The 10,411-nt window shown below is 42.8% G+C and overlaps 1 protein-coding gene across 1 annotated transcript in view; it reads right to left on the bottom strand.

Annotated features, from left to right (window-relative positions):
* Positions 1-826: 826 nt before the first annotated feature.
* Positions 827-10,411, bottom strand: part of tshz2 (teashirt zinc finger homeobox 2) — a gene marked incomplete at its 5' end in the record, with an annotated part of 78,036 nt that continues 68,451 nt past the window's right edge. Inside the window, 1 exon segment of the mRNA XM_014023688.1 lies at positions 827-4,575. Within this exon segment, the coding sequence (XP_013879142.1) occupies positions 1,538-4,575 (3,038 nt within the window). The 3' untranslated portion in view covers positions 827-1,537.

Below are 10,411 nucleotides of genomic sequence, written 5' to 3'. Positions count from 1 at the left end.
CTTTTAAACTGTAAGTTTATTTAATTTAATTATCATAAAAATACAATAAAAATTAAACCAAGATTTATAATAATTATCATTTTGATCCATACATTAGTAATGTCTGACTGGACCTCGTGTCACTATATGCTCAATAAATTAGGCTCTGAGGTCACAAAGGTTAAGAAGCCCTGATTTACTCAACCTCTAAACCTGTAGGATTGTGGTTGTGTTCAAACAACAGGATTTACACGTGGACTGTTTAAATTATCACTAAGACGTGGATTTTTATACCTTTAAACTGAAGTGAAATAAGGAATAGATCTTACTTTGTTGAAGAAAACTGGTTGTAATGTTATCAGTGAAAATGCATCAACTTTAATCAGTTAATATGAATGTTTTGGTCTCATGTATGGGAGGAAGTCAGACGTGCTCGAYGTGATGAAAACTTGTACGATTCTGTATTTATGTACAAAAACATTTACATGTTTTTTAAAAAAGTTGAAATAAAACAGAGCAGGATTTAAGTTGAAGTAATTTCTCTAGAAATGCTCCAGTCATTCATTCTGACAAGATGTGAAGCCAAGAAAAAAAGAAAAGTTTTTCTCACATCTAATAATTTAACAGATAAAAAGTTCTAACGTACAATTTACAGACACTTTGATGCCAAAATGGGGCTCAAAATTAGATAAAAAGCTTAGAAAAGTGTGGCAATCCAAAATAAAACAATTAAATTAAAAGATTTTTGCTGTTATACGTTTTTCAGTACTGATTTCATTAGAATTGTTCAGCGTTTTAGAAAATAAAATAAGAAATAAAAAGGCAAAGCAGAAAGAAATACAAGCCATTATCAAATGTTAACTCTTTATTGGAATAAGTAAAAAAAGGTGCAGGGGTCACAGGTTTCATCTGTTTTGTTCTCGTTGCATGAAACAGATTTTTTTTCTTCTAAAACATATTTACATGTGAAATCTCCGTGTTTCCAAACCGTCTAATTTTTGTTTTAGCCATGTACAGAATCTGCTTCTAAACTGGTGATTAAACATTTATTAAAGTGCTTTTTTTTCTTCTTCTATCGTAGCAACACAAAACATCTTTACAAAGGATATACTGTACACGTCTGCATGTGTGTGATCACGTTTCAGGCTGCCTGCTTCAACAGCTGCACTGCATCACAGAGCTCGTACAAGTCCTTCAATTACTTCATTATTTTGTCTTTAAAATACAATTGAAACTTGACATATACAAATAAATAGTAGTCATAGCCAGGGTTATTGCATGCAAACATCAGCAATTATGTTTCTTCAAGCAGTAATACATTTCATTACTGGTGGTGCATTTGAGCGGGTTGCAAAAGGATCCCAGTGTTTCTTACACTGTCTCTAACCAGTGCAGCTTTGCTGTATGCCAGGATTTCTTTTTTCAAAGTCATGATGATGCACATTACACAATGCTAACTGAAAAATGGTTGAAATATTTGACCCGTGTATTAAAATGACAAGGAAGAYAAGGAAACGTGTGACAATAATAACAATAATAGTAATGTGAATCACTACCACTACTCCTTGTCCATTTCAACATATTGTGAGTGGTTATCTGGAGATTTGCTGTGAGTTTTACTCAGATGAAGTTTGACTGCGTGATTACTGGCAAATGTCCGACAGCAGAGCTTACATTTGAACTTTGAGTCAATGTCTTCCTCTGTGGCCAGAGCCTCGCTGGCTCGGACACTCAGAGCCTTCAACATTTCGGGTTCCTCTACCTTCGTTTGGTGCTCCACGGGCATTTTGCACATGTCTTTGATTTGGAACCCAAGGTGGGATTCCAGGTGGGAGATGAAAGTGGTGGGTGACCTAAACTGGGAAGCACAGTCGTTACAGTAGAAGACGGGGTGGCCCGTGTCCATGTTCTTCAGAAATTTGGTCCCTCCTGTTTTCCGCAGTTGGTATTTTACATTCGCTAACCAATGGCTTATGGTGGTCATCGACAATCCAGTGAACTTGGAGATGTGCATCCGTTCCTGGGGGCCGAGGTCTGAGAGCAAATACTTTCCCTCAGACGTCTGGAAGAGGCTGGAGGCGAACTGAGCCTGCAGGATGAGGAGGTGGCGAGGATTCCAGTTGGACTGTCTACCTTTGCGCTTGTGGACGGAGTAGACCTCGGCAGACACGTCCTCAAAGCGCCGGACGTCCGATTCCAGCTTCATGGTAGGAATCCTCGATGGTATCGATGGTTTTGGCGTGGTGGCTTTTGGAAGAACTTTAACCATATCTGCGATGTCAGACAGAGCATATTTGTGTGGCATTGGCGTGGAGGGATGTAGCAGCAGAGAGCTGGCCTTGCTGTGTTTGGACTTGGTTAGATCTATCGGCTGGTCGTCACTGACCAAGAAGAAAGGGTTATCAGGCCGATTTCTCACAGGACTTCTGAGCAGCGAAGCTGGTTTCTCACTGCTACGATTAAAGTCAGCAAAAATCGACTGTGAATGTGCAGATATTTTCTCTGCTCTTGAGTTATTGGGCTTGTTTGCTTTGCCCAGGTGATTGTTCAGGACTGACTGTAGCGCACTAAGAGGGTTAATGCCAAGTATATCCGGACTGTCACTGACAGGCTCTGATGTAGTGCTGCGRCCATTGCTGGCAGCAGGGCTCGGAGTCTTCTCCCTGTCAGAGAAATCTGGGCTCAACTTCCCTTTGATCGTTTCTCCCTCTTCATTCACACAGTCTGCATCCAGCTTTGAAGAGGAAGAGGAATCGTCCTGACAATCGCTGTCGTCGTTCTCCAACAGATCAAACTTCATACTCTGACTTTCTTTGCCATCACTAATGCCTACCTTTTCTTTTTTGATGTCCACATTTTGATGTGGGCCCTGGGGAGGCTCGGCTCCCTCAGCACTGTGGTATAGCTTTCTCTTTGGGGCAATCGCCCTCAGTTTGTGGTTAAACGTCTGCTTTAGCTGAGTAGGGGGAGATGCAGAGAGAGGGGTACTCTTGATGATCCCAGAGAGCTGGTAGGCAGCGTGAATGCTTGGGTAAGCGCTCCAGCTTGGTGTTCCTGTTTGAGCTTTATTGATGGCAGAGGCCACTGTGTTGGCCAAAGATTTAAGAATGTCTCCTCCTCCACTGGACTCTTTTTCCAGGTCTTCTTCACGGAGATAGGGGTATTTAAAAGACCCACCGCTCATCTTTTGATCCTCACTCTCTTGCTTGTCATCTTTCGTTTCAGTTTCTTCTGTTTTGTCTGATGTTCCTTCCCACTGGTTGTCCTTCTCACTGGTCCCGGGGGAAGGATTTTTGGGAGACACCTTTTCTCCCTCACTGTCGCTGGCAGCAGGCTCAGCTACACCCTGGATCTTCTCTACAGCCAGGGGATCAAGCGCTAGCTGTTTGCCTTTTTTAGATGCTGAGTTTGTGACTTTGATGAAGTGTCCYGTCACCATCATATGTGTGGTGAGTTGCTGCAGGGTGTCATGAGAGCTTCCACACTCCATGCATTTGAGAATCTGGGACTTGCACGTCTCAAACTGCCAAGTATAACTGGCACCGTTCTGATAACCGTAGCGACTGCTGTTGGCGTTTGTGAGGTTGGCTGTCCGTTGAGCCTCAGTGTAGCCGGACACACCAGTGGTCGAGTCTGGAGAGCAAGGTCTTGTTGTTTCAAAGGCTCGTTTCTTGGCTGGTGGCAGTAATTTGGGTGTGATTACAGGGATTGGCTCTTTTAAAGGCACTTTTTGGTAATGCTTAGTTTTAATCATATGGACGCTCAAATCCTGCAACGAATCAAAAGAATGGCCACAGAACATGCATTTCAAAACTTTCTGTGCATCCTCTTTTCCCTCCATATCTTGTAAATTTCTTTTTCTAGATTTTGACGACGAAGCAGCTGAGTTACTCTGTTTGTGGTTGTTGTCTTGGTAGTGTCCAGTCTTGTTCATGTGGACGGTCAGCTCCACCAGGGTGTCATAAGCTGCACTACAATCCTTACATCGGAAACGGCTGGCCCCTGTGAACACTGAGCCGCAGGGCTTGGTGGTTTGCCTGTACAGGTGCACGGAGCTGAACAGGTTGGGTTTGGATGCGGGCTTTGGGGAGAGCGTCTGCTGTAAGGTTTTGGAGAGCGCATCCTGGTGCCAGTCGAACTCGCTCTTGCTGCTTCCGTTGGTGCTGTCACAGTTGGCTTTGCTGGTATTTTTACCAATTTTATAGTCCATTCCAATCCCAGTCCAGTAGGAGTCAGAGAGAAAGTTTGCATATGCTGCCCTCATTTTCTCCAAGCTACTGCCCATCTCCTCCTTATGCTTTGAGCTGCAGCTTTCTTCGTCCCTCTGGCTCTCAGGTGGCGAGGTGGTTTTGAAATCAGACAGTCTGTCGCTGCTGTCACTAAGACGTGACTCCAGCTCTGCCTCCTGATTGGACAGGACACTGATGGGAGAGTTCTGGTTGCTGTAAGTGTGGGTGCTCTTGTTGTCCAGCTCTCTGTCCTCAGACACCTTGGGGCTGGTCTTCTCTGAACACTCCTCTTCGGTTTGACTGTCGTTCTCACCATCTTCCTCAGTGATGGAATCCTGCAGAGCAGCATCTTCATCAGGCATGTACACTGGAAACGACAGAGACGAGAGAAAAACGCATGAAAATACAGTTTGCTTAATGTTTACTGTCTCTACAGTTGGATTTATGCACATTGCAAAGATTTAAATATAAGACMTTGGGATGTTATATTAACAGCTGTTTGATGCTTTGGAGAGTGGAGGTGTTTTTACAACYCATRCTCATGGCCCCRCGCYTCAACATATTGACGCTTGGTCAGGTAGCTGTCAGCGTCAACTTTCAGATGCGCCGGGTAGCCCCCGTGCGTCCGTTCTTAACGAGATAAGGCGGAGGAGGACGAGCGTGTCGTCATATTTTTTTTTTACAAGTGTAGGAAATGTGTGAAACTAACCATCCCAGACCCTAAATTTAACTTCTATTAGCCTTATACAGCCTATCCCAGACCCAGACCCTAAACTTAACCATTAACCCTGATCCCTGTATTAACCATTTTTTAAATGTAGAGAATTCGCGAGAACAAACCAGCCCAGAGCCTAAATTTAACCTATATTAGCTACATACAGCRTATCCCTGACCCAGTATCTCAATTAACCAMTAATCCTGATCCCTCATGTTAACCTCAGACCCCCGACCCAAAGACCCCTAAGTGACYCAACCCGGAAAAGCCGCGGGCGGCAAGGACGGATGCGCAGAGGGGGTAGCCGACYCCTCWAAACTGGACGCAGACGGTCCCTGKCCAAGTCTCAATATGTTGACGAGTCCGACATGAGAATGTGTTYGTTTCTACTAACTGCTGARGGTAAAACTGCACCGCTTGATTCATGACAGGCCATTGACCCAATGCTGTGTCCAAGGGTTTCCTGGCCTCAGTTTGAGATGTTTACAACAATCACTAACCACTGAGTGACAAAAGGAAATTGATTCATCTGGGATCTGCTAAGTGTTACTGCAAACGAGCTTTTCCACAGTGATTACGGAGGCTTCAGAAGTGAAGCGGAAATGTAAGCCTTATGTCGTGGACTATCTCATCATCCCTGAAGCAACATGTGAGGAATAGATTTACATGAACTCAGATATTCTAATGATCCTCATCAATCCAGACGTAACTTCAAAGGGAGAGAGAACTCATTACATCTGTGGAAGTTAAGTTACAATTACAAACTTTTAATATTCTGTAACTCAACTTCAGGAGACTGATTTTGTTGACGGTAAAATTAAAATTATGTTGCAAATGTGCAAAAGCTGGTGAGGAGGCAGATCCAGCTCTGAGTGTCACAACCAGACGACGATACCAAATTTCAAAAGATAACTGGCAATCTGTCACGTCATTATATTTTCCCTGGCAGTCTCATAAAGAGCAATTACTTCTTTCATTATTCATATGTTTGTTCTCTCAACTCTTGGAGCACAAACATTATTGCTTCAATTAACAGATAATTAAACAACACAATTTCTAATTGACACGTTTCCCATCATCCAATTAATGGAAACGCTGACTCAGCAAAGCTGGAATTTCATCTGGCTGCAGATGTCTGCTTCATTTAATGACCTCTGCGGAGGATTAAAACAACCTTTTTTTAAAATAATTCCAGTAGATTATTTAAAATCCAGCCACCTTTAACCCGTATCAGCGTAATCCCAGCTCCGGTTTTATACCGTCTGAAGACATCCTGCAATAAATTCAGTTTGTCAGAGCTGTCACGTATCTTTGAGATATTTTCCACCTCACAGCCGTGCAGGAAAATGTGCGTTTTAGAGGAGATGTGGCAGATGTGCTCCCTGTTAAATATGAATAGGACATAACAGCCCTGTCCAGGCACTTATGTGTTTCATGTGGTTAATATTTCTCTTCTGAATAGGAGGCACTCGCWGAGGGGTTGGCTACAGCCGAGCACTCAGCCGTCCCACGCTGGGCAGCCCGGAGAACGTCTTCATCGTTTCTGCTTTCTGAAAATAAGACTTTTTTTGTATCAATATTTCACAAGTGCCTCGAGAGAAACCCTGAAGATGAACTGCTCGCCGCTTAATGGATGAGGAAGGAGAACAGAGTTGGACTTTCCAAACAAACAGAGGACGGTGCTTGGTACAGAACAGCCTACGCACACACAGACACACACACAGACACACACATACATACATAAACCAACAGTCAAGAGCCCCAGTGTGGTGTGACCTTGCTCCGCTGAAGTGGGATGTTTTGATTGGCCAGCTGAGATCAGCGATGGTGCCCAAAACACCCTTGATGCTGAGGGAGAGAGTTGTCAGGAGCACAGAGGTATGTTTTATTTATACTRATATATAGTCTTCACATCAGAGGAGAACAGAAATAGCTGTGACAAGCTCTCACTTCACGTCTTCTCTCTTCAAAGTTATCAGGAAAACCAAGGGACTGGTTAGACTGGTCACCAAACAGGAAAGAAGTCCTGTCCCAAGTTCAATAAGTGGAAATTTCTTTTCTTTTTATGACAAGTGATAATTTCCCGGACAGACTACGTCCTAGAGGAGACTGGGGACAGTTGCAACACTTTTTGCATTTGCTACTCAGAGATGGTTTGAATTAGAAAAACCAAATTTTAAAACAATAAACTTACATCTGTCTGTTAATAGTCAAAACCATTTATAGATGATTAAATCATGTACATTCTTCACTATTTGTATTTGAAAATGAAAAGTCAGATGTTACAACTGACCCCGGGGCCGGGGACAGTTGTAACATTGTTTGGGGGTGGTTACAACATATTATTAATACAATACATTTCACTGTAAATAAAAGTTTTATATTTATATTATTGTTAAATGAATAAAACCTGTAAGTTCTAATGATATTACAGTGTTATTTATTTATTGTTTRTGATCAAATGATGAATATAGATGAGCCTTGATGAGTAGACCTTATATACAGATGTCAAAGACTCTAATTGATATAAAATACAGTTGACTTTTAGACACAAGGATAACAGAACAATTTGTGTTTTGTCTATTGTCACTGTACGCCTACATTATGTAACATTTACATTAAACAAACTGGGATTTTAAAACCATTGCTGAAAACAACAACTGTAGAAAATACATCTTAAACACTTTGATGTTTRAAACTATAAAACTGTCATGAACACCCAACAGCCTTTTAGGTGTAAACTTAATTTCAACATGTTAATCTCATCTGTATGTGCTCTGTTTTTATATGGATTTATCGTATGGGGACAGTTACAACAACTGTTCCAACTGTCCCCCTTCCTGTCAGCCATGATAAAACCTCATGTGTTAGCTAAATAAGCTCATCTGGATACATGTTAACTAGATTAGTTAAAAGTCAACAGATCACTTGTTTAAACCATAGAAGTTTGAGCTGGATCACAAAAACAGTGACAACAGTTTAACACAAATAAAACTGGGTAAAAAAATACTTACTTTGTTCCTCAAAAACTGTTTTTTTAAATAAATCCTGGATCAGTTTTTGAATCTGTTGACTTTTTCTTAACCAGGTGGGACATCTAACTGAACATGTACAGTGTGAGTGTCATCACTCTGTTTCTGTTTGGAGAAAAATGATGTGTTGTAACCGTTGTTGCTACTGTCCCCGGTCTGCCCTACATACCTACTCAGGAGTAAAATAATTGTGGATTTGAAAGAAGGGCGGAGCTTTTCCTGGATGCAAGTTGCATAAAGTCATAGAGGAAATGTGGTGAATGTTTGTCCTGATGTTGAGGATGAAAGTGACAAAGATTAACAGCTGCCCTTCCTCTTCTGTGCCTTTCTATCAGACGCCCTGAGCAGCCGACATCCAGAGGCACCAATTAACCTTCTGGAAGGGACCGCTCTGAGAAACCTGCATGTCTGACTCTGCTTCTCACACCATTTGTAACTATGCTTTGCCAGCTTTTGATCTACCCTGGAGCTGCAGCAATTCCCAGCTGCACGGCTCACTAATACAAGAGCAGACTCAAAGACGGTGGCGTAGATCACCTGCACAAGATCACCCTGAGTACAGAGCAGGAACAACCGGTAAGCTGCACAAAACAGGCCCATTTGAAGTCTTAAAACGCGTGCATAATCTTCTGAGGCAAAAGTCAACAGCCACTGCATTTCGCTGGCACCAGGAAGAAAAAGAGTGGGAAATGTCTGCTTTGAAAATGAGGCCAAGTAAGACAAGTCCTGGGCTGACCGGCCACAGAAAACAAGAGGCTGGCATGCTTGCCTGAGATTTAGCATGTCATAAACTGCTGTAAAGCCTCCAATCTGTGTCAGGACAAATTTATATCTTCAGACAGAGATATGCAAAGGTCAAAAAACCTGAGGTGTCTATCATAAATCAGGCAGTTGAAGTGTTTATAACCTTTATCCGTTAGAYCAGACTCTTGGCATAGCAAAGGATTTACAGAGGCTGCAGCTTATTCCACAGCCAGAAGACTTTTTTCTACATCCACAGAGACCAGCTATAACTGTACAAAAATTACAGATTCATGGCACCAGTTCTAAACGGACTGGTGCTGAAAGGCCTACATGACAACATATTTATGTCTCGACTGTAAGCATTAGTGTCCTGGGTGACTACGATCCGCTCACACTGCTCTGAGTAAGCCTGTTCAAAATGTGCCGATCACTTTTGAAACGTCTGTGGCAGCTGAGGAACGGCTTTGTTTCCAGCGGTGAGATGCCAGAAGTTTGGTAATGGTGAGAACATAAACATTTATCCAGTGGAAGGTCAACATTTCCTTCATTAATCTGACAAGCCACAGAGAGTTAGCCGTTTGATGAGCTCAGCTAACGGACAGCTGCAGGACTCCACGAGTGCCCGGGGTAACACTATCTTCAGAGCAGATTGGGTAATTCATAGGTGCCAGTGACAGGTCTGCACGTCTGTGCCACTTTCCCCACCGCTCACCGCTTGTCTCAAGCTACAGTTTTTGCTGCTCGCAAATCAATATCTCTTTTTACTTCTCATTGATTGCCCAGCGGTGGGACCGACCTAAGCAGGACTGTTATGACATTTCTAGATTTCCCCCTGTCCTTGGAACAATCAATTACACGAGCATGGCAATCAAAACCTCTTTGCAAAATGAACCTGCTCCATGACATTTTCATCTCCCGGATTTATGCCACGGGAAGAAAAAAAAAGATAAAAAAAGAAAGGGAGATGTGGATGGGCGGAGTGCAGAGGAACAACGCAGGTCAGGATCCAGGCTGCCTCACACAACACCACATCGTGTTTCCTCCTCCTCACGTGGAACATCAGCTCCCAGTTAACTGTGCCTGTACCTTCACAGATACTCACTCACATTTGTTGTTAGAAATAGGTGTGAAATGTCAGTCGAAAAGTACTTGTGTGAAAAAAAACAAAAAAACAACACAAATCCAAAGTTGTGAAGGTGTTTTTGTGTGAGGAACGGGGCGGCCCGCTATCATTAGACTGAGAAACACATGCCACCAGGTCTAATATCTGACTAACTGGGTGAGAAGTGCACGTCACCATCAAACAGATCTGCTGTCAGACGTCCTGACGATGAGCTTGATGACACATCTGAAGTTAATTCTGAACTGAATCACATGAGAAATGGTAGAAACCTAACGCAGAGCCCCGCAGCCGTCTGTAAACAGCTCTCTCTTCATTGTTGCCTGTCAGGAAACAGGCTCTTCCAGCCCAAGGACCCTGCAGCGTAAAGACTGAACAATCACACTCCACCTGCTCTCTTTCACTACATCTGTCTGCAGGTTAACTGATATGATTGACTGAAATAGTTTGCTTTTAAACAGGAGCATCATCATGTCTCTATGTGATGCATTCTTAAGCTAAACGTTTATAATGAAGCACTTAAAACTGAACACATGATTTAAATCAGAGATTCTTAACCTGTGGCCCACAGCGCCACCTTGAGGGCCTCAAA

This window comes from Austrofundulus limnaeus, unplaced genomic scaffold, assembly GCF_001266775.1.
Source record: "Austrofundulus limnaeus strain Quisiro unplaced genomic scaffold, Austrofundulus_limnaeus-1.0 Scaffold386, whole genome shotgun sequence".
NCBI lineage: Eukaryota > Metazoa > Chordata > Actinopteri > Cyprinodontiformes > Rivulidae > Austrofundulus > Austrofundulus limnaeus.
The sequence above is the reverse complement of the archived record's forward strand: the minus strand, read 5'-3'. Positions and strand labels throughout refer to the sequence as shown.